The sequence below is a fragment of the Melospiza georgiana genome, chromosome 15, assembly GCF_028018845.1.
Source record: "Melospiza georgiana isolate bMelGeo1 chromosome 15, bMelGeo1.pri, whole genome shotgun sequence".
NCBI lineage: Eukaryota > Metazoa > Chordata > Aves > Passeriformes > Passerellidae > Melospiza > Melospiza georgiana.
In genome coordinates this window covers 16,425,175-16,452,994 of record NC_080444.1, presented here as the reverse complement: position 1 = coordinate 16,452,994, position 27,820 = coordinate 16,425,175, and the positions used below count along the sequence as shown (strand labels likewise).

The window sequence follows — 27,820 nt, the reverse complement described above, 5'->3', positions numbered from 1 at the left end:
GCGGGAGCGCGGACAATGAGCGGGGCGCGGGCGGCGGGCTGGCGGCGCGCGGTGCAGCGGCGCTCTCGCGAGAGCACGGTGAGCGGCCCCCACCTCTCGCGAGAGCCCTACCGGCTGCGCCTCCTCCCCGTCCCCATCCCACACCCCACATCCCTCACGGCGGGCGGGGCGGGCGGTCCCGGCCAGCGGCGGGAGCGGCGCGGACTCACAGGCGATACCGGAGCCGAGCGGGGCGGCCGCCGCCGGGCACGTGAGCAGGCGGGCAGCGGGCGGGCGTGCTCTCGCGAGCGCGGCGAGGCGCGCGCGGGGCTCGCGCAGCCGCCTCAGTCCCTCTGTCCCTCCCTCAGTCCCGCCGTCCGTCCGTTCGTCCCCTTTCCCCCGCCGCCGGCGCCGCACCGAGCGGGAGGCGCCGCCGCGTTGCGTCCCCGCCGGCCCGCAGGTAGGAGCGGCGCCGCGCCCCCGGCCCGCCGCCATCTCGGGGTCGTGCGGCGGCCGCCCCGCCGTGAGGGGTGGGGGGGCGAGGCGGGAGCGCGCGGCGGGGGGGGGCGCGGGCCGGCGCGCGGCGGTCACGCGCAGGCCCGGCCCGGCCGGTGCCGCGGCCCCCGGGGCGCCCCCGCCCGCCGCCAGCCGGAACTGCGGCCGCGCCGGGCCCGAACAAAGCCCCGACCCCCCCGCCGCCGCCCCCCGGGCCCGGGAACTGCGGCTCCCGCTCGGGCCCTCGGCGCTGCAGCCGTGACCCGGCTCCGCTGCCCGGAGCTCTGCCCTGCTCCCTGCCCGCTCCAGCCGGGGCCTCGCTGCCGGCCCCGTTCCTCCCTCCTTCCTTAACCTCTAAACGCCGTTAGAGCCTAAAACCACTGGTTTTGATGTCCATCTGGCCTTAAGAATTAATGAATTGAGTAACAAGAATCCTGTCAGTGCAGGCAGCCGTTTGACCCCTCTTTCTACTCAGTTTCACTTTCATATAATTCAGGCTGTGCTTACAAATCAAGCTGCGGGGGTGTTTTTTTTCTTCTCGTGGTGGATTGATAACGTTCCGTTTCTTTAATGTACACACACTGCTTCCAGAGTCAGAGTAATGAGATACAAAGTTCACCTATTCTGAAAAGCTCCAGAAGTTGAAAAGAACTTTCTGGGAGCCTGAAAAACTGCTTTGTTAAATGATAAATGAGGCATTTACGTTGTTGAAAGAAAGCTGAACCATCCCTCAGATTCCAAATGTGTGGCTGTTTTTCTTTCCACGATGCAGACCTTTGGGAAAAAAGTATCTAATAGTGGTTCAAACTGCTGAACGATCTTCATTCTTTTTACTCAGCCTTAAATTCTTCAGGTTTTTTGAACTGTAGGTGGTCCTGATTTCCTGGAGTCAGATAAGTAGGGAGCAGCTCTGGTCGAAAATGTAAGTTTCTTAAAGCAGTCTGTGTAGTTTTCATGGGGAGAAGGAAAGGGTGCATTTTCAGGAGCTTCTTTACAAAGAATCTATTGATCCAGTGATTTCATCTTCTCCTATTTGAAATGTTAATATTTCTTGTTTTCAATGTGCTAAAATGGTAAATTATTTTTGTAACATGTAGTGAACATACTGAGGTTTTTATTGCATTCCCAAGAAATTAGTGAACTTCTGTCTTGAATTTTATCCAAAAAACTTCCCAAAATGATTCATTACTGAGTTCTGAGTGAGGATACTGGCACTCAGACCTTGGATGTGTTTGTGAAGTGATAAGTCAGTGTTTGTACTTCTGCATTGTGCACTTGGTGTTACATACATCCTGGAACTAAGTTATGGGAAAAGAACACCAGAGAAATTCCTAAATGTGTCCTTAAAGTGTGGATATCCATGTTCCTAAAGATAAAAACTGAAAATCAGTTCAAGAGGGGGGAAGAAGAGTCAGTGTTTGGGGCTCCAGACTGAAGTTTTGTATAGCTGTTATATTATAACCATTGGTTTACTCAGGAATAAACTGCACTTAATAAAAGCACTCATTAATTGGGTGAGAAATTAGGAAAAGCTGTGTGCTGCCCTTTGCTGTGATTGCACATGTCTCTGCTGAGAGATTTGGTGAATACAAAGGTATTTTATAATGCAATACTCAGGAGGCTTCTGGGTGGCTCCACAAATCTGGGGGAGAAGCTGTTGCAAGCAGAGCTGCAATGAAATTATTTCCATTCAGTTTGTTCATTTATGAGGGTTTTTTTCAATGCTGCTTCCTTTCTTCATCAGCTCTCTGAGTCAACAAGTCTTGAAAACAAAAGCAAATACTTCATAATATTTCTGAACTCATTTAGTTTGTGAGTGTTTAAGTACCATATTGTGCAGTTATAATTTCAACAAAAGGGGTTTTATTTTGAGCACTGAACCAGTGAAACAGTTCTTTGATTTTTTTCTCTGCAGCTTCTTGCAACTTCAAGCAGGATTTCAGCTGGGAAAGACCAGGATTTTATCCCAGCCCTGGAAATGCCTCAAGGCAGATGGAAATTCAGGTTACCAGATCACACAACTGTTCTGTGTGAGGTTTTTCTTTTTTTTTTCTTTTTTTTTTTTCTTTTTTTTTTTTCTTTTTTTTTTTCTTTTTAATTTTTTTTAATGGTAAAAATTGCTCTGTGATTTGTTCTGGGGTTGATGTCAGAATTTTGGTGTCTGAGGGGCTGTTGGTCCCCACAGCTGCTGGGAATGCAGGAGGATTGTGTCCTTGTTGTGCATGGGAGCACATTTCTGTTGCTGGAGTTTCCCAGTAAAATCACACAGCATTCCACACAGCCTGGTTTTGGCAGAGCCCCTCTGTTAGTGCCTCCATGGAGCTTTTTGGAGCTTTAGGAGCCTGTGTGCATCTTCTTACTGGAGAGCTCTGAAGGTGTCCCTGGGATTGAAAGCAGTGCAAAGGAGTGGCTGGAAGCCATAGAGGTGTTTGTGGTGTGGTCACCACAGTGACAACAGTTACCTGTTGTTTCTGGGTGTAAACTTCTTTCCCTTTCAAAAAATAAGTGGGTTTTGCCTTCTTTCTCTTGTTCTTGAGTCTTCTTTTTTTCTATTTCTGTTTATGTAAAGGAATAAATGCACTTTTAAAATGCACCTCTTACACAAGAGGCCTGGTTGAATTTATTAAATTATATAATGAACAGAAATAGGAAACCAATCTCTTTTATGTTCCTTTTTGCATTCAGATGTTGAAAACTGTAAGTTCTTTTAAGATTCTTGATTGCTAAACCAGTCATTTCAATTCCCCATTTGTAAATGTTCTGTTCAGATGTCACATGTCCCTATTCTGAAGCAATCCTCTGTTACAGTCACTTCAACTCTCAGATTATTTTGTGTTCCTCTGATCAGGAAGTCCCTGGGATGAAGAGAAACATAATCCTACGAACTGAAACTCCTCCAGTTGTTGTGCCTGAAGCAGAGTGGTTAATCTGTGCCCAGAAAAAGCGTGAGTCCTGTGTGCCAGGTGCTCCTGAAGTTTCATGAAGGGCATGACCTTTGAGGTGGCTTGAGCAAGATGAGTGCTTTTCTTGCATGTGGAACAGCTATGCTAAATAAATTACCATTCTGAGTATTGGCAGCTGAAATGAGCAGGAATCTGCATTTCTCTGAGGCAGCTGGGCAATTCCTCCTTTGCCTTTGGACAATGCAGTGGCCTTTGCTGTATTGTCCAAAAGTTAATCCCTTGGATTTGAGATCCATTGTACTTGGTCATTCAGCAACTAGACAACATCTGCTTCCAATTTCCTTGCAAGTTCTTGGTTTTGCTACCATTAATTCTCAGACCAGCGTGGGGGGGCTGTGTGTCCAAATTCCAGTCTCTTCCCTCAGTAGCCCTTTGTGCCATGATGTGCTGGAGCCAGTTTTGCCAAGGAGCAGAAGAATTGTCCCATGGCAGAAGGGATTGCCACACAGAGTATGATGTGTAAGAGATGAGGAGGAAAACCTATAGATGTTTATAAAGAGCAGACTTCCAAAAACTTCTGTGGTACTTTTTTCCCAAGGGTGTACGGTCTGCAAAAGCATTGTGTTGTTACAAAATGAGGGTGTGCTTTTCAGCTTGTAAATAATTTCAGGTTTTTACCATAAAATTTGGTTTTTTACCTGAATTTATTTGTTCTAATTCAATGTGTTCTGAAGTGAAAGTGAAGCTGACTAGAAAGTGAAAACAGTTACTTGTAATTTTTAACACTTTTTTTGTAAATAGTGGAAGAGGAATGGGTAAAAAAAGAGTTCTTCTAAGAGCAAGATTACCATTAAAATTACAGTAACTCTGCATAAGTTAAAACCCCCTGAGAGTGGCAAAAGGAATAGGGAGCTGGGGACTTATTTTCAGCCTATTTGTGTTCCATAAAAGGTGACAAGCTGAGGTTATTGTGTTCAGCATGATCAATATATTCCAAAAATTCACTGAATTAAACTGTTGTCAGGTCAAACTTAATATTGGAGCAAGAGTTCATATTCATAAGCTTTATTGAAAAGATATGTTCAGATTTACACTAAGAGAAAAACCTTCTACAGTGTTTAAAAATCAGCCTCATTTTGGGCTCTGTTTGATAACAGTGTACTCTGTAGGATTCAAATTCCTTATTTTTGTTGTCTGCCTTTATAGAACACTCTTTTGCAACTTGTAGATACAAATTGTTTTCATTGTCTGGAAATCTAATAACATTTTGACTTTCAACTTATTTCAAGATTGCTTGATAATATATATTTTCAAATCTTAATATGGCCAAATTTTTCCCAAGAGATCTTTAAAAAAGGTGTTACCTGCAAGGCTGTCTGTTCCCACTTAGCTGAAATTTCATGGAGAACAAGTAGCACAACACTTTGAACTTATTCATGTCTGGCTCTCAGGCAGCTCTGTTCAGTCCTGCCCATCTTGTTGCTGTGACTCAGTTGATGGCACCCTGTCTCAAAAGCTGGCCCTGCTCCATGGGAACCTGTCCCCATCAGATACTGGGATGGAATCAGCAGCACAGCAAGTGCTGCCTTAGGACCACGTTAAACCTGACCCTGTGGAAGTTAAACATCTTTGGAGTGAGGGTAGAGCTCTTCCCCACCTCTTTCTGTTGGCTTAAAGGATGGGCTTGGTTAGGAGTGGAGTGCAGCAGCTGTTGTAGGATGATGGTGTGATAAATAGTGGTTTTTTGAGGATATTCAAACTGGTTAATTTAAGTACTCAAGTACCTAATGGGATGTAGGACATTTCCTGATTAGCACCAATTGCCACCTTGTGCTGTGTCTTCATCATACACTTGTCTTACTGTCCCACTTCATGCTTTTCCATAAGATTGTCCCTCTCTATGTCTTTGTCTTGGTTATTCTGCCATCTTTCCTGTTTTTATTTTCCCTTTGCCCCTTCCCTGGGTGTTTGCAGCTGCAGGAGCTGGGTGTGGTTCTGTGGAGCTCTGCAGTGGGGTCTCAGCATGGCACCATCGGGTCCTGCCAGCCTGGGGTGCCATGGGGTTTGCACCCTGCTAATCTCTGCAGCAGCCCACAATGAACTGCCACTTGACAGCTGTGACAGGAGGATTAGGGAGCATTTGTTCAAATAAAGGGTGTTTTTCAAAAGTGGAGAACTTTCCTGATTTGGTGGAAACTTGAATAATGTTGGTCCTTGCACTAACAGCAGGACACAGTGAGCCTGTCCTGACCACAGGGGTATCTGTGGAATTGCTGCTGGCTCAGGCTCAGAGGGCCCTCTGGAATACCTGATTTTATGAAGAACCCAGTAAGTTCAGCTTCAAACCCTTCTGAAAGAGGGTGAATGAACTAGGAAGAAATTCAGGTGTAAAAATTGAATGAGTAAGGATTAGCTTGTAAAATTGTCATAAAAGTACTTCAAAGAACACTGAATGAATGTAAGATAAAAGCATGGTACCCAGGTGAATATTAGAGTTCCTCTCTGTTTGAACTCAGAAGAGTTTTGATTTTTACAATGTAATTCTTCAGTGCTTTGTGTTCAGGTGTCCTCCAGTGTGGCCCCCTTCTCTGGGACATCTCCCTCAGAATTCACCTGGTGTGTTCCCCCTCTGTTCTTGTGTTACTGTTTTCCTCTGAAGCTTTCTGCAGTGTTTTTCTGTCTTCTGCCTCAGAACTTTCAAACTTATTTTCATACCCATGTTTCTCAATCTCTTATTCTTAACAAATGTCACACAGTTAAGCTTCATTTTAATGACTCCAGCATATTTGAATCTTAAAAATGTAGCTGAGTTTAAATGCATTGATAACAGAGTGTGTAGCAAATTGTATAAAGGAGTTAGTTTGCAAAGGTGGAGTTGTAGGAGTTATGTGTGTTTTGTGTATTTTTCAGGGAATCTTTTGGTTTTTTTACATAAATGCATAGTTTTGTGACATGCTGCTACTGAGAAAAACCCAAGTGCTTTTCAGCTTTGTGCAGTGTTGGAACAGGCTGTGTATTGAGCAGGCAGTGGAGCTAGAGACCTCTAACCTTGACCTTTTTCCTTCTCTTTCCAGTACAAGAGCCATTGCCTCCTGCAGAGCTGCTCTCTTCAAGGAAAGGTCCTTGCTTTCATTTTGTCCTTTCCATTCCTCCCCAAACTACCTGTTCTCTTGGGAGCTGACTTCATTTGCAGCTGTGCAGCCTGTGCCTGTTTCTTTTCCCAGTGATTGTGTGTTTGATGTGCTCCTGGGTGGCTCTGCTGGAGAGGCAGAGCTGCTCTGCCCACACTGGCAGTGTCGGGGACCCAAGAGCAGATTATTCCTGCTGGAATATTTTCACATGTGTTGAATTGCTTTGAACTTTGTGTATCTGTTCCAAGGCTGGAGGAGGATGGGGGGAAGTATTACAGTTATTTCTGCTCTGTCCTGAAAGAACATTTTATGAAATGTATTCATTGCAGCATGCTGTGGATATTAATAAATTGTTTAGTTAGAACTTTGTGTAAATGCAGTTGAACCTAATGTTGGAGTGCTAGGTCAGTGTTTAGTGGGGCACCAGAGTCACCTCTCTCTTGTGAGCTGTGCTTTAGGATCTTTAACTCCCACAGGTGGTCACGGTGTCAGTGCCAGCCCCAGTGCCACTGGGATGTGGTGCCATCTCCTGACTCACTGGGGTCTCTTCCTGCAGGAGCAGGGTTTTCCTTGGGTCTCCCATCCCTGCACTAATCCTGACCTTGTTTAGTTTGAGGTCTGAGAGTACAGGCTGGTGTGTCACAGCTGCCATGTAACAGAGTAAAGAATCCCTTCAGAAATGCTGTTAGCAGTGTAACTGCAATTGGAACAAGAGGTCTTGTTTACTTCCTGCAAAATGTAAAACTTGTTTTTCTTGTTCACATCTGTCTTCACATCAGTAATTGGAATTTTACTGCGTAAAGACTGAATATTGTGTTTGGTCTTATTTACAGATCTTATAGCAGAAACTTTTTGCCCAAACTTCAGTTACTTTTAACTTCCTTTCGTCCTGTTCTGTGGTGCTAGAGGTTTCATTTTCAAATATGTGTTATATGCCAAAGTCATCTTGGATTCTATGGGCCTAAGTTTTTTGTGTTCTTCTCACAGACACAGTACAGTAATGTAGGGTAAGAATAAAGCCATTAACCAGAGATCAAGGCTTACATGTCAGTAAACTTTATAGATGCTTTCAGACATCGCAAACTTCTGAAATTCACCTTTCTTCAGTGTGAAAGTAGCTTTTTGTGGAAGAAGAGTAGTATGTATAGGAAACACTACTGTATTTTTATCTGCAATAATATATGTAGGTTCTGGGTACCTCTTGAATCTGTTATGTGATAAAAGCCTTGTAAGATTGAGATCTTTAATGTTTTTTAGCTCAACATGATGCATAAGTTTAAAACTGCATCTGTTTAAAGGGATTTATGACTAAAACTGCTTGTTTTTCTACAGAATTGTCTGGTGTTTCTCAGCTTGAAGAAGATCTGCAGTCATTATTGATCCTCTTTCTTGGCGTTACCGTTTTTGAAGTGAAGTTTGCCTAGCTTTCTAGTGTGAGCTCTCTTTGCAGCCATCTTAAAAAAAAAAAAAAACTAAACAAAAAGAATTTTTTGATCCATAAAGTAGACAAGCTCTAGTTCTACAATGTCCAAGTCATTCCAGCAGTCATCTCTGAGTAGGGATTCACAAGGTCATGGGCGTGACCTCTCTGCAGGAATAGGCCTTCTTGCTGCTGCTACCCAGTCTTTAAATATGCCAGCATCTCTTGGAAGGATGAACCAGGGTACTGCACGCCTTGCTAGCTTAATGAATCTTGGAATGAGTTCTTCATTGAACCAACAAGGATCTCATAGTGCACTGTCTTCTGGTAGTACCTCTTCCCATAATTTGCAGTCTATATTTAACATTGGAAGTAGAGGTCCGCTCCCTTTGTCTTCTCAGCACCGTGGAGATGCAGACCAGGCCACAAACATTTTGGCCAGCTTTGGTCTGTCTGCTAGAGACTTAGATGAACTGAGTCGCTATCCAGAGGACAAGATCACTCCTGAAAACTTGCCTCAGATCCTTCTACAACTTAAAAGGAGGAGAGCTGAAGAAGGTTATGGTAGAGATGGCAGATCATCCACACGGGAACCACCATACAGAGTACCTAGGGATGATTGGGAAGAAAAAAGGCATTTTAGAAGAGATAGCTTTGATGATCGTGGTCCTAGTCTCAACCCAGTGGTTGACTATGACCATGGAAGTCGTTCTCAAGAATCTGGTTATTATGACAGAATGGATTATGAAGATGACAGATTGAGAGATGGAGAAAGGTGTAGGGATGAATCTTTTTATGGTGAGACTTCGCATAACTATCATAAATTTGACAGTGAGTATGACAGAATGGGTCGTGGTCCTGGTCCCGAGAGATCTCTCTTTGAGAAAAAGAGAGGTGCTCCTCCAAATAGCAATATTGAAGACTTCCATGGATTCTTACCGAAGGGTTATCCCCATCTGTGCTCTATATGTGATATGCCAGTTCATTCTAATAAGGTGAGTTATGCACCAGATACTTCTATTTTCCTTTACGTTGTAGTATCTGTTCTGTTTTTACCTATTTCTTTAATTATTTCTATGGCCTGGTTGCTTTTGAAATGATCTGAAAGTTGGTTTGAGAGTGAAAAAGGCACTTGGTTTATTTGCAAGGTAATTGTTGACAAACATTGTAAACCAGGGCTTTACATTAATGTATTTTATTTGCCCAGATTGCTTAACTTCAAGTCAAACAGCTGTCATCTACTGGGGTATCTTGTTTATATTTTACATCTACATGTTCTCTTAACCACAAACATCTGGCATTCAAGCAGTTTTGGGGTGGGTTTTGGTATTTTTTTGTTGGTTTGGGGTTTTTTTGCAGTGTATCTACTGTGCCATTCCGGAAGCTAGTTTCAGCTCTCCTCCACATCTGTCTTGATTGCTGATTTATATGTAGTTAAGATGCATTCTTGCACAGTTCTGCTTTTTCCCTGTCCAGAGGGAAAGAGTTAATGTAGAGCCCTGGAACTTATTTGCAAAAGTAAAAACCACGTTTTAGATTAGCTCATTCTTGCCTTTTTAATTTCACTTTAACACTCTATCTCATACTATGGCTGAAATTTGTCGTCATTTTTCTCCTTTTTTCACAACTCTCTTAGAACACTTCAGACTCACTTTTTATTGTCACATGTTGCATCTATCCCTGTAGACTCTCCCAGCAATCAGTCTGCTGTTGCAGTATCCTGCTCTGTGTTCCTAGTAGTGTTCTTTACTTGGCTCACGAGTAGAGTGGATCTTCGGGTGTGTTCGGTGATGCTGGAACTTCCCTCTTAGTTATCCACACCTAGTGCAGCTCTGCAAAGGGAGCAGGTTGCTCAACGTGATTCAGATGGTGTTTTCAGAGCCTTCTCACTTTCACCTTTTCCAATGTACTCATCTTGCTGATTTCCAGTGTACTAGGCAATTTAATTGGCTAATTGGCTAATACAGTGCCCCTCTTGTCTCAATTAGTGGCTAATTAGCTTGAAGGCCTTCAATTGAAAACATAATACATGCTGTTACTGTAAAATTGATACAATGTGGAATTGCTGTTACTAACCATTTCTTTACAGTTACCTCTCAAAAAGTGCTGTTCTGTACATCTGATCTTTTTGAAACACAAGAATTATTCTTTCCCTGCAAGGAAAGGATCAAACCAGTTCTAGAGCACACGCTGTATGGCTCCACCTGATCTGACAGTTTATGAACTTGTGTTGCTTTAATTACTTTTGATACAAAATACAGTAATCCAGGTTTCTTGTCTCCTGTATTGGACGTTTATTTTCACTAAAGTTTTAAGTGTTAACAGTTTAGCTGCCATGCTCAGTTCTGTAAAAGGACTTCATTTGGTTAGATTGAAAACATTAATTTCTGAGGTCCTTGAAGATGGCAACCAGTAATCCTGTAAGTAGGGGTCTTTTTAGCTCTTTATTTTAAAGGCTCATGACTCTTAGTGTGCTTTGGAGTGCAGATCTAATCAAAGGATATCCTCATGGAAATACCTTTCCAGGTATGAGAAATACCAAATTCTTTTAACAGCATAACCTAAGTGGCTGACCTCTTCTGTAACATGTAAAAGATTTTTTCTTTTTAGGAATATACTCTGACTTTAAAACTGCTAGTACACAATAAAATACTTGTGGTTGGATCATCTGGTTCTTATGACCCAAGTCGAGGCTTTATTTCTGATTTCAGAAATCATGTCACCACAAGAATTTTCTTTCTCTCCTTCTTTCCTCTGCTTTGTATACCCAACCATTACACAATTCCTTATTTTGTGTCTCCCACAAAATCAAATCAAGTAAAACATAACTTTTAAAGTAATCTGATTTGAACCGAAATGTATGGAAAGCAGAAAGGGAATGCTTTTCATAGCTGGGACTATGTAAATTTATTACTGTAGTAACAAAATATCATTTTCCCCACCTCCAAATAAAAATATCGGTGATTTTTAAAAGTGTTTGATCAAGCTATGTGTGTTTAAAATGCAAGCAAGGTGTTAAATATCCTTAGTGTAAATTAAATTAGCAGAGTAGTCTTCTGGTGTTATTTTTTTTAAATTTTAGTGATGTTCTTAATTGCTTCTTTATTTGATGTGTGTATATTTTAAGATCGAGTTTATTTTCTGTCTGTGAAGTAAATCGTGCCCCAGTTCTTTGGGCATTTTGTCAATCCTGATCCCTTTATCAGGGAATGAGGTGTTAGATGTGGAGGGATTGTTTTCCTGCCAGAGACAAAGGCTGATGCAACCTGAGCAGATGAATTTGGAGGTGAAGTGCTTGAACCTGGTACCTCTCAGAGGGAGAACCTGGCTGTGGCCCTGGGAGAGGGCTGGCTAAAATTAGGTGCTCGAGTGTGGCCTCATTTTCTGAGGAACAGAGTGTCCTCTGGCTTGCATCAACCCAGCCAAAGGGGAATCTGGGTTTTCCAGAAACTCAGTTCAGGTTTTCTCTCTCTCAGCTTGGGGCCTTTGTGTTAAAGAGTTCCTGTAAATACAAATAATCCCCTCCCCAAAACTCTGGGGAGGGGATGCATCCAAATGGGTGCAGGCAGCAAAGGGAATCCAGATTAAGAATTGTGTAATAAAAAGTTATCGTAGATGAGCTGCCATTGTTCCCTGGGGGAGAAGAGAAATCTGAACTTGCAGTCACATCCCCCTTTTCTGCCAATTGGAAAGCATTTTAATAGAATTAAATCTCCCAAACTTTGCTTGTGGTTTGCAGATAACTTCTACATCAGTTTTGTGTTGAGACAGATTCAAAGCATGTTATGTCTGGTGGAACCAGCCCCTGAATTTAGAGGGGTTTAGGGTTTAAAGGACTATTTTCTAGAGTGTAATGCTAACACTTGGTAGCAGGTACTGAACTGAAGAAACTTTGTATTGAATGGTTCATAGATTTTTTTTTTTGGTGGGTATTTTTCATCCTAATTGCCAGCCTATTTATAGTTGCAGAGCGTACATCTTGTGCAGTTAACAAGAAAAAGTGGTGCTCTCATTTTACATCTTGCTAAAAGGGATGACTTCATCTTGCTCCATGTCAGGAGCATCATGGAGTAATATTGTAGTACTTTATGAGAGACTTTAAATCCAGATTTTCCTCCTTTGTAGGAAGTGCAGGATAGGCATTTAACATATGGAAACACTACAGTGAGCCTTGGGAATGTCTCATTGTATCCAGGACTGCTGTAGTGTGGCAGAGACCAAAAATCTGGAAAGATAAGGGATTAGGCAAAAATCCTTTGTGGGTGCTGAGCAGAAGCAGACATTTAAGAAGAGCCACATAAAGCAGTTGCCAGTGCACTTTGTGTTCATAGTTGAAAATGTGGCTGATAAGAAAAAACCTTCAGTTGGAGAAAACCTTCAGCCCCAAGGCTCTTGAATAACTCTCCCCCCTGTTTATCTCTGCTGGTGCTTTTCTTCCCTGAGGAGCAGCAGAGTGAAGGTCAGGCTGTGGCTCCCAGATGTGCAGCAGGGAAACTCCAGAGCTTCTGTCACTTCACAAATGTGAATAAAGCACAGATTTGTGTTTGTACTTGGAAGAGTATAAAGATACAGAGCTCAGGCACTAAAATAAGTAACTCCCTTTGTAGTTAAAATGGTCTGCAGAGAAAAAGCAGAAATCCCTCATTCCTTTCTAGTGCTTAAACCAGAACCAAGGAGGGGTTTTATCTGGATGATATGGTTCAATTTCATTACTTCTCCTTTGTACCATCTTGGTTTAGATCTGCTTTTTTCCTTTATTATTCCCCTCAAGTGGTCATATATTTTATATTTCACCTATATATTTGTAGTTTGTCCTAGCTATGCACTTAGGTTTCTTTTAGTCTTTCCTTTCTGAATTCCGTGCAATTTCTTGGCCTCTATGGTTCTAAAAATTGGAGTCTTACTTCATAATAATCTGTAGAAATCTGAGGAATGAAGCAGAGTAGAGGAAATTCTGCAATGCCTGAAGAGATACAAACAGCCTTCAGTTGCAAAGGCTGCCATGGCCCTCTGTGCCTGGGCTGGAGTTTTCCAGGCAGTTTTGCACTCTGAGGCAGGAGCAGCCCCGTTCCCATCAGGCACCTTTTGAGCCAGGTTAGCAGAGAAGAGGTAGGTCCAGTGTCAGTGTCTCCTCAAAGCACCAGCACAGATTCCATTCTATGGATCTGCAAAACTGCAGCTTAGCAGAGCAGACACTGCTGTAGGCCATGACTTTGTGGGAAGGGCTGCCCTGTGTGGCTGCTAATTGTGCCTTGTTTACTTTGTGCAGGAGTGGAACCATCACATCAATGGAGCGACTCACAGCCGCCGCTGTCAGCTGCTGCTCGAAATGTATGAACTGGAAGTACAGTAACTGGGGAGGAGGGCTCAGCCTGGGACAGCACTCAGGCACAGCCTGCCATTCCTGGCTGTCCTGTGCAGGGCCAGCAGCTGGCCTGGATGGTCCTTGTGGGTCTTTTCCAGCTCACAGTGTTCCCTGATTATAAATAACTGTTGCACAAAGCAAGTTTAGAAAACTTACTGTGCCTTCTAGGGGATAAAAGCAACTTGGAGCATCTTCAGGACAAAAAGGGATCCTGGTAGCTTTGGAATCCTACTGATGTATATGTAACAGCTAGAACTTAGCAGTTGAGAATCTGTTGTAACTGGAGTTGTTGATACCACTTTTACATTTTTCTTGTAAAACCAGCAGATATGCAAACAGAGTAGGGAGTTTGTCCTGAAGAGCAGCATTTCTGTCAGCTGCTCATGGCTCTGGCAGTGGGCCTGGAGTGTTGCCTGTGCTGCAGCTGTCTTACACCTCCAGGTATTGCTGCTTGTGTTACACAGCTAGAGGAGATGGTGTGTTTCTTACATTTTCTTTTAATTTTGTTTCTTTTAAGATACCCAGAATGGAATCCTGACAGTGATTCAGGACATGGAATGTAAGTAGTAATTAATTTTGAAGTATTTATAATTGTTTATTTGAAGCAGAGGGAGTTCCTAACATTTTGTGAAACAGCTTTTTTTTTTTTTGTTCAAATGGGTTCCTCCCTTTGTTGTCCATCTGAAAGCCAGCAGTGAAAGTAGCCTGAGTTGTGTGCATAGAAGCTCTGCAGAAATTAGGGTGTTTTGTGAATGAAAGCTTCACAGTTCCTTGGTTTAAAATGACAGTGTGTTTTCTCCTTTTTTTTTAGGGGTGATCCCTTTATGTTGCAGCAATCTACAAACCCTGCACCGGGAATTTTGGGACCACCACCACCTCCATTCCACCTTGGAGGACCTCCTGTTGGGCCCAGAGGTAACCTCAGCAGGCACCTACCTTCACCAGGCTTAATTTCAGGGGTTTTGTGAATTATTTTTTTTTTATTCTTGCTTTAATTTGTCACTGGTGTTCTCAAACAGTAAAGGAAAATCTTTTTCTCAGCACTAGAGCTAAAATACTTTGGCTGTGGTGGGATTAAAGACTGGTACTGAGTTCCCACACTTCACCTTTTTGCCAGCTGCCACCTCCCTATGGCTGGGGATTTTTAACTGAGATTAATCTACATGTGTTGAGCACTTGGATTTTTTTTTCCTATGTAGGAGATTTTTCTGTCTGTGTTCTGAGTAGCTACATGTTGGTGCAGTTTTCTGGTAAGAATTCAGTGTCCTAAGTGTTTTTTCCCCCTATTTTCAAGTGAACATGAGAAATAAATTGGAATAGAAGTGGGAAGATGGATGATGCAAACCTCTTCCTCTCAGGAAAAGAGGTTAAGAATCAGATTCTTGCCTGATGCTCTTACTTCCTACCTTTAGATAGTTCAAATAACTAAAAGAGCAAAACTAATTAATTTACCTGGATATCCTGACAGAGTACAAATATTTTACTTGCTTACATACAAATATTACACTTTTTTACATAATTTTTTACAAATACTACACATTACTATGTTTACTTACAAATATTGCACTTTTTAGGTTATAGATGCATTCATACTTTGACATTAAAATAACATAATTAATTTTTCAAAGTATCTCAGATTTAACTGTAGGCCAAACTATTTGAAAGGGAGGTTTTTTTGTTTGGTTTTTTGGATTTTTTTAATGGGTATTGTGATTGAATTGGTGATGTGTGGACCCCAGGTTACAAGAGCTCTGAAATAAATAAAAAGCCTTTTTAGAGTGCAATGAAATAATTAGTTTTTAGAACTTGATCTCACTCTGGTATTACAAGTGACATATCTTTTAAGAACTCATGATGAGACATTATCCCAGTCTTACAGATTGAACTAAGATTGTTTATTCATTTAATTTCTTAAAGGAGCTGGAAATGGAAATATGCAAGGACCCAGACACATGCAGAAGGGCAGAGTGGTTAGTATTGAAATTATTTCTTTTTTTTAACTCACATTTTTGTTGTACAATTTTTCTGTGTTTGCTTAAGGTGTGGATTTTTTAATTAGTTGATTGTCTTTAGAAGGGAGATTTTAAATTTGTGTGGAAGTACTGAAACTTCAGCGTGAGATTGGGAGTTTGTTGTGTTGAGTACTCCACAAAATATTTATTCCAGAAGTGTACAGAACTTCTTTAGAGGTTCTCTTCATGATAAAGCTGTGGGAAATGAACTTAAGGAAAGGCAGCTTTGGCATGGCAGGCATCTTGCTCTGGAAATCCATAGAAACTCTGTGCCTTTTCTGGATGCATCTTTTGGTCACTAGTGAAGATAGATAAAAATAGTTTTTAGAAACTTAAACCAGTTACACCAGTAGAGCAGAGCCTTGGCAGAATTTAGGTTTGCTGGTACTCAGGATTTCTCATGCTGTGTGTTCAACAGGAAACAAGCAGAGTTGTGCACATCATGGATTTCCAGAGGGGAAAGAACCTGAGATATCAGCTGCTGCAGCTTGTTGAACCCTTTGGGATAATCACAAATCACCTGATTCTGAACAAAATCAATGAGGTGAGGTTGGGTCCCAGGGCACTGCTGGGGGGGCTGGCTGCTGTGTCTGCTGGGCTTCCTGTCACTGTCTGAGCTTTGTTTTTGACAAAGGACTTGCTCAGCCACCCACTGAGATGGCACATCTGGCATCAGGGGCATGTGGGAAAGGAAAGGAAAGGAGTGTTTCCAGCAATGTTCATTTCTGCATTTTCACTTGTATATTGGAAAATCCTCCTGGTTGGTTTTCATTGCTTTCTCAACAACACCACATTCTGCTCTTGTTTGAAAACTATCTGAAAACTTACTTGATCTTAGTTTGTATTATGGAGTGTGCCTTATTTTGAAGTGTGAAAAAAAGCAATACTGTAGAAGTGGAAAAAGCAGGAAGCAATTGAATGTTTTGAATCCAAATCTAGGTGGAATGTAAGCAAACAAAATTGTTTTGTTTGTGCACCTGAATAAAGTGTCTGCCAAGTTCTGCAGGTCAGTTCATGTTGTAACCAAAAAGCAGTTTTCATTTCTGATGCAGTTATTTTTATAAGGAAGCATGGAAGAGCTTGAAAATTTGAAACAAAATTAGATTCCTGAAAGAGCAGCACTTAATTTGATTTTGTATGATTTCAGGCATTTATTGAAATGTCAACCACTGAAGATGCCCAGGCTGCAGTGGAATATTATTCAACAACACCTGCCCTGGTGTTTGGTAAACCAGTCAGAGTCCACTTGTCACAGAAATACAAGAGAATAAAGGTAAAACACTTCTGCTTTTTTAGCATTGCCTTATTTTAATTTGGGGCAGTCAGTGTTATGAGGCTGCTGCATTTTAGTTATTCCTAATTTCTGTACTTTTCAGTGCATCAGATTAATCAAGGAACAGTCACTATATTTTTTATATGGATCTTTAAAAAACCCTTTCTCTTTTAATCTTAGAAACCTGAGGGTAAGCCTGACCAAAAGACTGAGCCCCCAAAACCAGAGCTGGGTCGTGTGATCCACCTGAGCAATTTGCCCCACTCGGGCTACTCCGACAACGCCGTGCTCAAGCTGGCTGAGCCCTATGGCAAGATCAAGAACTACATCCTCATGAGAATGAAAAGCCAGGTGAAGCAGGGGAATCCTGGGGCAGGCCTTGAAGGGGGGTTAACTGGGAAAAAAATTACACCTTCACCTGGGGCAAATATGGACTTGGTGCTCTGGCATAGGTTTGGAAATGACCCAGGGTCTGTCTAGGTCAGGGGTTTGCTTTGGAGCTTCCTGTGAGATGTCCCTGGGATATGAGCTGCTTTAAAAACAGAACAAATGTATTTCAGTAAGGAAGTTGAATTACTGGATTATGCAGATTCCTGCCTGGAGCCTTGTTTTGTTAGGGCTGAAAAACCCATGGGATTGTTTCCTTAGTGTTGCAGACATTTCTCCACAGAAATCCTTTCTTTCGGATTTCTGCGTCTTCTGGAGGCCAGAGGCCTCAGAAGACAAGGTAAACAATTATTATCAGATGCTGTGGAATGCAACAGGGACACCTTGATTGGCTCATTTCCTATGTTTATAATTAAGGGCCAATCACCAGTGCAAGCTAGGGGACTGAGGCCTTGAACACAACTTTGTTGTGGATTTTTTTCTATCTATTCTTAGCCTAGCCTAGCTGCTCTGCAAACCTCTCTCTATATTCTATTAGCATAGTCATAATGTATTCTATATAATATATAATAAATCAGCCTTCTGATTCAGGAAACAAGATTCACCATCTCTCTCTCACCAGCTGCGACCCACTCAGGTGCAGTAATACCTTAGGGCTGAAAAACCATTACCTATGAAACATAAATATATTCCACTGTTACATGTTTCTTTTATTCACCCTTTATTTTTCATTCTTTAAACAAAAGCAGTCCTACTGTGCTTTTCTAGCTTGGAAGAGAAAGATTGGAAGACAGACCATTCCATGTGTGTAGTGAAATGCTTTGGATGTGCACGGCCAAGGTTTCTATAAATATACAGGAGTTTAAACTATTTAGCTCTAATTTTTTAAGCTTTACTGTCCCAGTTCATTGCTCTCTTGAGTAAAAAAGAAAGTTCTACTGCTCTTACAAAGAGATGGGTGCCTGAATCCCCTAATGCCACACTTGAGAAGTGAAAAATTACTGAACTGTTGTGTGACCCCTAGGAAGTCCTCCCTGACCTTATTTCACTGGAAAAACAAAATCCCTTTGCTGTCTAAGTTGGCTGCTGAAACAGCTTTCAGTTTTTTTGGCAAGGATACTCCAACCCAGATGTGTTTGCTTAAAGCTCATTCAGCAGCCTCATGAGATCTCCTTACAAAGCTGGAGGAGCAGCAGTTGCTGCCTTTCCGTTTCAGCCTTCTCTCAAAAACCAAAAATAAAATACTGAGGTAGTCTCACAGCTACCCTGACATTCCCAGGTACATAAGCACTAAATAAGAGTTTCATTGTCCTGATACTTTTTTATTTAAATAATATTTTACTTTATGGTGACTTTTTTGGCAGATGATTTGAATGCCTGTTTAATTTCAGAACTGTCTATGGGACAGATGTTCTGAGTGGAAAAGCTGGGGTTTGTAGAGCACTTGGGTAAATGTTAAAGTGTTTGGTGAGGATAGATGTAGTTAAACCTCATGATTTTGTTTCAGTATTTGGAAGTGCTGTGTTTTAAGTTAAATCACTGCCTGGGAAAGTGTTGTGTGTTTCAGAGTCCTTTTTAATGTGTGTTTTAATCTTTTCAGGCCTTCATTGAGATGGAGACCAGAGAAGATGCTTTGGCCATGGTTGAGCATTGTGCCAACAAAGCCCTTTGGTTCCAAGGCAGATGTGTCAAAGTGGATTTGTCTGAAAAGTACAAGAAACTGGTGTTAAGGGTAAGGAATTTTTAATTGTAGTTGAACATGTAAAGGGAAGTAGATGACAGCCATTGCTTATTGAAAATGCAGTGTTGCATGTAAAATTGAACAGTTGGATGTGATATTTTTTGGCTCCTCAAGTGCAGTTACTTGGCACGAGTGTGGTGTTATGAGACAAGTTAAAGGATATTCCTTTCAGATTAAACCCAGTTGCTATAATTCAGATTTTAGAGTAAATTATGTAGATTTTAATTAAAATTACTCCATTTAGAACATTCTCTAATGTGGGATCCTTTTTCTTTCCCCTTCATCTTTGAAAATGAAGAAGGTTTGTGAAAACTTACAATGTATTAGAACTGCACCTCTGCCTGTGCAGCTGATATAAAGGAGGGAAAGATTGACTGAAGGCTTTTTTTACATAACACTAGGGTAATATTCATGCAATTATAGGTGGTTCTTCATCAGACTGTGACAGTAGGTAGAAAACTGAGAGGAGGTCAGCTGGTCGGAGCATGGTGCTGATAATGCCAAGGTTGTGGGTTCAACCCTTTTGGGCCATTCACTGGAGAGCTGGACTTGATGATCCTTATGGATCCCTTTCAACTCAGAATATTCTGTGATAATAATAAAGTCCTGTGATAATGAAAGTAGGAGAAATCTGAAGTGTCAGGCTGTCTCCTAGAAACATCAGCTTTGTTGTGGAGCTTGAAGAAATCTTAGTGATGCACATGGTAGTGCAGCAAAATGAGCACTTAGTGGCAATTGGAATAGATTTCCTTGTTACTGCCTACAAGTGACATTTCCTGTTCAGTAATTCATAAGCAGTTCAAGTGATGGGAGTCTGCTAAAGGTTTTCACTAATGATGGAGAAAAGTACAGCTTAGGACTGATTTGTGCCAGTGCCTGCACTACATGCTGTTGGTTCATAAACAAACCAAGAATTGTATGTGAATTTTCTGGTGCAGGATATCCCATTTGTTTTGTATTGAATAATTACTGTGAATACAGGCAGGGGATTTCTAGGTTGGTCAGATCCTGTCTGGCATGAAATAAAGGTTTACTGATCAGTTGGTGGGTGACATGGACAGAGCTCCTGGGGGTTAATGTAGCTGGAAGGACTTGGCTGGATTGGATTCTGGTCTGAATTAATGCTGCAGCAGTTGTGTAAGTCATAATCTGCTGTGACTCACAGATTTCTAAAATTTTATTTTAGATTCCCAACAAAGGAGTTGAACTGCTGAAAAAGGATAAAACCAGGTAATTTCCTATTGTTAAAGCATGATGTTGTTTAAAGGAAATATGAAAATACCTTAGACAGAGTATAGAAACAATACAAAAAGGCAAGCTTTGAGATCAAATGGCTGGAGGTTGTGCCCAGAGATTAACTGTTTCAAATATGCTACCCACCCTCTTCCTCTAATGATGGAGATTTCACAGCCTCTTCAGGCTCCTCAGGAAATCCTTTGCAGTCCCTAATTAGCCTTGCCTTCCTGCAATTTAAACCCACAAGCAGTTGTCCTTTCTTGTAAGGATAATTTCTCCTTGGAGCAGCCTTTTGTATGTTTGAAGAATGATGTCCTTCAGGGTTTCCCTCGGCTTTCCATTTTCTGAACTGAAACACAATAGTTTCTAGGGTTGTCTAAAGAAATATGATCTTTTTCTTTAGTAATTTCTGGGCTCTCTCCAGGTTTACAAGCAGCAATGTTCTTTGTTCTTTGCAGAAAGAGAACATATTCCCCAGACAGCAAAGATTCTCCCAGTGATAAGAAGTCCAAAACAGAACCTGCTCAGAAACCTGAAAGTGGCAATACAGAAGAAAAAGCAAAAGAGGAGAAACAGGAGGATGCTGCTGAGCCTTCAGGTGCCAAAAGTGGGGAACAGACAGAGCAAGATGAGCCCAGTTTACTCCTGGAGTCTGAAGATGAGCTGCTGGTGGATGAGGAGGAGGCAGCAGCACTGTTAGAAAGTGGCAGCTCAGCAGGAGAGGATGCAGATGTTGCCAATTTAGGTGATGTGGCTACTGAGGAAAAAAAGGACACGCCTGATGATGCGACTGTAAAAACTGAGGGCAATGCTGCAACCACTCCAGCAGCCAAGAAAAAGCTTAAAAAGGTAACTCACACAGTGAGCTGCTGAGTGGGGGAAGCCCAGTCTAACTTAGGTGGCACACCATGTACATTCTGGTGCAGACCTTCCTCTGTGGGCCTTTAAAACACCTGTCTGGAGAGGAACAGGTGTTAAAGCTCTGTGAAGAAAATGGAAGATCTCACTGGGTAACTTGCACCTGGATTCAGTTATAGATCCCAGATTCTGTTTTGACAGAAGCTTTAATTTTGGGGCTTCTACCCTTGTTGCTTGCTGGGGATTTGCTTGCTTTTCACACCTTTTTTGATTAATACTCTAGCCAGGAGCTGTGTTCTCCCAAGCAGTTTCTCAGCAAACTGCCTGTAGTTACCCATGAGCCAGAAATTATGTTCAAAAATAGTGGAATGGGGGCTTGAGGCTCATCTGGGCTTGGACAGAATTGGATGTACAGCTACACCTTAAACTGAGGGGCAGTTAGGGCCATCTGCAGTTAGCCAGGGCCCCTTTCCCACTGGAGAAAGACAAGAAATGTGTTCAAGGTGTTTCCAGTCACAAGCTACTTGCTGTGAATTCCCTTTTTCTCACCACATCATCCCACACTCTTGTGGTTTTTATGTCCTGCTTGCTTTGTTAATCCACACTCAGTTCTGTGGAGTAGTGTGCAAAGTTGTAGTAATTTGTTGACTTGGAATGTTGTTTTGCAAGAAAGGCACGTTCCTGATTAGTGAATGAGATGTGCATGGATCTGAGTTTTGGGAGATCCTTGTCAGGAACCTGGTTAATGGTGCTGAGATGGATACTGGCCATGCAAATGGCATTTCCCAGTTTTCTTAGTGTTCCTTATTGGTATGTGGGCATTGGCTGTGACAAACTGCTTCAGAGCCAAACTTCATTCTTTGAAACCCACATTCACAAAGCTGATGCTGCCTCAGTCCTGCTCTCAGTTGCTGTTAAGTATGTGGAATAGCGATATCTCCATATCAGCAGGAGCATTTCCAAAAATTCTGAATTTAGACAGTGCCTCTTTTAATGAAACCTGGATTTTGAGAGGCTTTCACAGTTTGGGTGGTTGGTGGCTTTGGGTTGGGTTTTGTTTGTGTTTTAGTGGTTGTTATAATGTGGATGATGAACTTTTTGATGAACTTTCATATCATTAGTGGAGACAATAGTTCTTGTGAGGTTTTGCCTTCTGTTCAGGCCATGAATTCAAGGATCTTACGGGATTCTCAGAAACAAAATTTGTGCACTCCAAAATTACTTTCACTTAAGGTACTCATGTTAAAAGACCTTTCATCTTAAGAATTTAAGTGATTTTGGCTCTGTTCTTAAGTTGAAATTATGTTGTTGTGGTGAAACAGTGGCCACTCCAGATGCAAAAAAAAAACTCATTGCGACTGGGAACCCTTGATTCTGGGGGCAGTGGGGTACAAAAAGAGCTGGTTAAACCTTGAGTGAGTGAGCAAGGCAGCTCTCCCAGGAGGAGTTTGGGGGATGTATTTGTGCTCTGAAGCTCAGGGGGTTTGAGGGCAGCACTCAGGCTGAGCTGACACGGCCCCTTGTCCCCGCAGCGCTACGTGGGCGGCTTCCCCCGCAGCATGGAGGGCTTCGTCACCCTGGACGAGGTGGGCGACGAGGAGGACTCCGACCACCAGAAACTGCGCAAGTCCGGCCTGGCTGCCAAGGCTGCGGGCAAGGGCGAGGACAGCCTGGCAGAGATCAAGGTGGACAAGATTGAGGAGCCAGAGCAGGAGAGTGAAACGTTAGAAAACGGAACGAAAAGCGAGGAGAACGCCAAGGCTGAAAGTGTTGAAGGTTCTGATGCTACCACAGCACAGGATGCTGAGAAAAGCACCCAGGAAAGCACAGACCCCCAGGGCGAGCAGGAAACAAAGAGTGTTCTGGAGAAACCTCTTGTCCCAGATGAGTTTAGGATTGGGCCATACCAGCCAAACATTCCTGTTGGTAAGGCTGTTTCAGTTTCTTTTCCAAAATGTCTCTGTGCATCGCAGTAGCATTTCTCATTTCATCTGACTTTTATTTTTGGCAATACATTGCCCCATAGCCTTTCATTTTAGGGTTTTCCCCTCCTCCCCCTTCTTCACTCCTGCCCTAAACCCAGTACTTTCTTCCTTTATTCCTTCTTTTCATAGAGTTTTCATAACCCCTTCCTTAGGTAGAAATTGACAGAGGTATCTTTTAGCAACACAAATTCAATTGCTAGCACAAAGCACAACAGTGGTAATAGTTCAGAGTCATATTAAATACTCCAAAACTGATCACAAAACGTTGTGAGTTCTTGAAGGACCTAATAAAATGGACTCTTAATCCAAAAGATTGATTTTTAAATTAAAAAAAAAAACTGCACATATTTAAGTTACTACTAGGCCCCTCCTTGACTAAACTAAAACAGAGACTTTTAAAGATAAAGCAGCTTTTAATGTAAAGTGAATTATGGTTTTAAGATTTAGCTGAAATGACATATGACATTAAAAGAAATGATGTAGAGTAGATCTCTTAGTTTATTTTGTGGTGTTTACTCCTCTAGGTGTGAATTATGTGGTACCCAAAACAGGGTTTTATTGCAAATTGTGTTCCCTGTTCTACACAAATGAAGATGTTGCAAAAAAGACCCATTGCAGCAGCCTTCCTCATTATCAAAAGTTGAAGGTAAGGCAAAAACTTGTTCATTTTAAATGGCTTGATTCTTTCTGGGGAATAGAGCTCAACGAGACTGGACTGACAATAAAAATACCTTTCAGGCAGTGGAAATTGGCTTACTCACTTTTAACTCTAGGTAGACCTCTCCAAAACATCATCTTGTGAAAACAGTATGCAGAATACACAGTTTAAAGAGTGGCTCCAGCATTTTTTTTTTACCTTGTAAATTTGGATTAAAGAGGGAATTCCAATTGGAATAAGGCCAGGCCTAGAAGTAGTGATGCAGAGTAAATACAGATGGCCCAGATCCCTTCCAGTTGTCCCTTTGAGAGTGTTTTCAACCAGTCAACAAAGCTTAAGATGAAGCTTTTATATGTTTAAGAAAGGAAAAACCTTTGCAACTTCTGATTTTGTGAGCACTTTTTCCCTTTTCTAAGTGGATGAGGTATCACATGATTGCATGGCATGAGTGACAATGCTGCTGCTGTAACCTCATACTGTGAGCTGCAAACATGACCTCCAGGAAAGGGCAATCCCAGAGGAATTCTGATAGTCCTGCAGTGTCACATTAATGCATTGCAGGGCAGTTGATCCCTGAGCTGAAAGCAAACCCCAGGGGCTCCACAGAGAAGGAGAATGTGGCACCTCATAATTCAAACATTTGCCTTCTTGCAGTAACAGGGAACCCCCAAATAAACAAAGGGCCCGGGAAGGCAGATGGCACAAAAATTGTCACCAAATACTGTGAAGGAGTAGATCAGAAAATCAATTCCCATGCAGGATCTTGTAGGAAGAAAATTCACCTCATCCATCACCATGGTGTTTTTTTCTTTTTTCTTTTTTCTTTTTTTTTTTCCATTGAGGTACCTGCTTATGGGACATTAAAGCCTTGATGTAAAAAGGGAAGGGGGGAAAATGCTAATTTGTGAGCTTTATTACTTGAATGAAACATGATCTGCTTTGCTTTTTCCATGGCAGAAATGGTCAGTGAGCTGCTTGTGGGTGATTTGTGTGACTGTGGTGGGGTTTGGAACCGGGGAGGGAAGGGGGGAATGCAGCTTCTGTTTCATAGTGACACTTGCTTGGAGATGGGAGTCTCCTTTTCTTGGAGAGCTGGGAGAATGAAATAGGTGAATTGATGTTGCTGCCAAATGTCACCAAAGTGGTACCAAATTCCTCAGACTTCCAAATTAACCCTTCTTCAGGGAAGGGAGATATTGAGCTATTGTGTCCCTGCCTCTCTAGAGGGCAGATTCCACCTGGGTAAGTGGCTCAGTCACAAGTCCACGACAAAAGGGGAAGGAATTCCCTTGGCTTGCCAAGGAGAGCTCCACTCCAGGGTGGGGAGAAGTGCCAGCCTTGTTGGTTATGACCTTTGCAATTGCAATTGATGCTCACAGATTTTAAACTTGGAAATTGGATTTATGTTTTTGTTCTTTATGTTGTGCCTGTGAGAAACTCTTTAAATATATCCCCAATATAACTGCTTTCTTTCAACAGAAAATTCTGGATAAAATGGCAGAAGACTTCAGGCAAAAGAAAGAAGGTTAAAAAAAAAGAAGGCTGTAAGGAAAACGTGGCTTTGTTTTTAATGTTAATCTTTTTTAAAAGCAGTACAAGTAGTAGATGGAGATACTGTATTCTTTTTTGTTTTAGTGAGATACAGTAGGCATTATAGGTCTGTTCATGTGTTAAATGTTGTAGCAAAAAGCATATGCAGTTAAGTTAATGACAACAGTTTGTTCTTAATGTGAGAATGGCAACAACTTTTCATTTGACACTTCAAGCTATTACAGAAAAAGAAATCTTGCACCCTTGTGGAAAGCTCATCTATGAGAAGAAAACTGCGTTTAAATGAAACTTACTACTTTCAAGCTTCAGAAATTGTCTTTCAATTCCATTCTGAATAAAAAATAATACTGTATTTTTATTTTATCTAGAACATTCCGTATTTTGGTCTGAGCCTAGCAGCTGTTTAATTTTGAGTGTAAGGCTGTCATTGCATTTCACTTTAAAAAGTCGTTAAATGTAAGTTGCATTTTTAAATGTTGAATTGCAGTTTCTTTTAATGTCACTGCTGTTATCTATAGCAAATAGGAAAATTAGTGATTAGTCAGCTTTACAACTTTGTGATTTTTTTTTCCTAAGCTCTTGCTAGACTTTCCTATTCAGCTATTCCGTGTATTTTTAGTGAGAAGTAAATGCCCATTCTCTGACCAGTATTATTTCCTCAAGCTCTTCCTGCTTTTACTTGAATCTTGTTGCTGTCGTACATCTCTGGTATATCAAAAGCAGCATTGGAGTCCTAAAAGGGACAGACGTATCTTTATATTCTTCACATGGAAGTTTTCATACCTGCATTTTAACACCATTTTTTTTGTTAAAACCTGGTTTTGTCAAGACTCTTTAGAACTGTGCATTTAATGTACCTGCACATGTGAGATGTGAACAGGAATTTGCATGTGTAACCTGTGTTTATCTGTAGTTTTTGTTATTTACTGCTTATTTGTGACTTCAGGTTACTAAAGTGATTCCCAATAAACAAAGCTAGACCACAGTGATTTGTTAGAGATGTTTGGCATGTTAACCAGTGTGTCTGCTGAATTCTGTCCTGTGTCATGACGCCACACCAAAACTCAGGCTCTCTTTTTAAAATGTGCATGTTTTTAACACCTTTGCTTCAGCAGCTTCCTGCATAACTCTTCTTTCTCTTCCCTAAACCCTCTTGCATTTCCAAACAAATTAAAATACCACTTGTTAAAACCCTGGTAGGTATATTCTGCTGACACTTTTATTTCTGGAGATTTGGGGTGTTCTCATCAAAGCTGAAGCCACATCCCATTCATGCAGACAAAACAGACTGGGGCCCATTCTTCCAGCCTGAGCCTCCACCAGTGAGGATCTGGGGTTTGGAAGGGGTTTGGCATGCAGGAGGCTGAATGCTGCTGAGGTTAAAACAGGCACACCCAGCAGACACAGGACTTTGTGTGTGTGCAAGTCAAGCCTCCAGAACTTGTTTTTCCAGCTGTGACTTTGTGTTGCACCCTCACCCGAGGGGCTGCAGTCCCTCACAGAGCTTGAGCCACCTCCAGCGAGGGCATCAGGATCTGGGGGGCCTGGAGAGGGGGGAAGTGCTGAGGAGCAGCTCCAGTGCAGGGTTTGTTGAAATAGCACATCCAAATTAAAGTTTTACCATGCAGTGACTCATCCCTGTACAGAGAGCAGTTATTGCTCTGTACACGACACTCATTAGTATGCAAAGTGATGTTTGGGTTGGTAGGAAATGGATTAAATGTCAGGCACTGATAGAATCTTAAAGCTTTCTGAGGCCCCTGAAAGAAATCACAGGCACCAGCAGCTCTGCCCTTAGAGCAGAACTAAGGCATAAGGATGGGCTTGGAGCCCTGGTTGGGTGGCATTTGTCGCTCATCTGTCCTGAGAGGCTGTTGAGTCTGCAGACCAGGCACCCCTTCTCTCTGAGGTGGGCAGATAATTTATTTCCAAGGTCCTTTAATTTTCCTTACAATGTTCATTTAAGGTTAATGTATCAAAATACTACATTCAGTTTTTACAGTAGCCTTTTGTTAGCTAATACCCATGCTGATCTTGTAACTGTAACTTGTGTGAGTGCTGACCTGTGTACAGGTAAACGTGTACATCATGTTTAGCATTTAAACATAAAGCATTCCTGGGTGTGAGTGATTTTAGGGTGCTTTTACATGTCAGAAGTTAAATCAAACCCACTGCTTCTGCAAAGTGTCTTCTGTTCCCATGCAGAGGTCAGGAAGAACAGAGCCCTTAGGGTAATTTCTGAGGAAAAGGTGCCAGAAAAACCTGATCTTGAGGACAGATTGCAGACACACACGTTGGTGTCACGGGCTGCTTATTTGGGAGTAACTGCACTGTGAAGGGTGAGGGAAATCCCAGAGCACAAGGGTGAGTGTAAAATGTCAGGCTCTGCTTCAGGCACAAATTTCAGTTGTAAGGAGTAACCTGGAGACTGCTGTCCCATTGCTGTGGGGAGTGAGTAGGAGAATCTTCTTCCAGGTGAGAAAACCACATCCTGCTGAATTTGTAGAGTTGGAAATTGTGGAAATAACAGTAGCAAGAGCACAGTGTTGCTTTTTTAAGGATGATGCTTGCAGAGGTGTTTTGCAGCGTTGGATGGAGTGTGGGGAAACCCTTGGGCCCTGGGACCAAGTTGGTAATGGTGGCTGGTAAAATCAGTATAAACTAACATAGACTTGGGCACCTCCAGCTGGGGCAGCCGGCTCAAGGAGGGTTTGTGGCTCCAGATTGTGAGGCTGTGAATGGACCAGAGAGGCATTCCCACCTTCCCCTGAGGAAAAGAGAGAGCAGAAACAAAAGAGAATAAAAATGGCTTTTTGAACCCATTTT

The 27,820-nt window shown here is 42.0% G+C and overlaps 1 protein-coding gene across 4 annotated transcripts; it reads left to right on the top strand.

The window, feature by feature from the left end:
• MATR3 (matrin 3) lies at positions 1-25,983 on the top strand. 4 transcript variants are annotated; one of them, XM_058035127.1, is made up of 15 exons: positions 14-78; positions 7,841-8,923; positions 13,198-13,259; positions 13,811-13,852; positions 14,105-14,208; positions 15,211-15,263; positions 15,724-15,849; positions 16,453-16,578; positions 16,759-16,929; positions 18,566-18,697; positions 19,893-19,936; positions 20,401-20,791; positions 22,333-22,726; positions 23,310-23,431; positions 24,923-25,983. In XM_058035127.1, the coding sequence occupies exons 2-15, from the start codon at positions 8,033-8,035 to the stop codon at positions 24,971-24,973; spliced, it is 2,709 nt and encodes a 902-aa protein (XP_057891110.1). In that variant the 5' UTR covers positions 14-78; positions 7,841-8,032; the 3' UTR covers positions 24,974-25,983. The 4 variants fall into 4 exon arrangements, with proteins under 4 accessions (XP_057891112.1, XP_057891110.1, XP_057891109.1 ...); XM_058035126.1 differs by lacking the exon at positions 14-78 and adding an exon at positions 281-439; XM_058035129.1 differs by lacking the exon at positions 7,841-8,923 and having other exon boundaries at positions 1-78.
• Positions 25,984-27,820: the final 1,837 nt, after the last annotated feature.

Excerpts from the sequence above, each read along its gene's own strand:
- MATR3 (XM_058035127.1), top strand. The coding sequence starts at position 8,033 with ATGTCCAAGTCATTCCAGCAGTCATCTCTGAGTAGGGATTCACAAGGT. Across the intron at positions 16,579-16,758 it reads AGAAATACAAGAGAATAAAG|AAACCTGAGGGTAAGCCTGA; the intron begins GTAAAACACTTC and ends TTTTAATCTTAG. Across the intron at positions 22,727-23,309 it reads CCAGCCAAACATTCCTGTTG|GTGTGAATTATGTGGTACCC; the intron begins GTAAGGCTGTTT and ends TTACTCCTCTAG.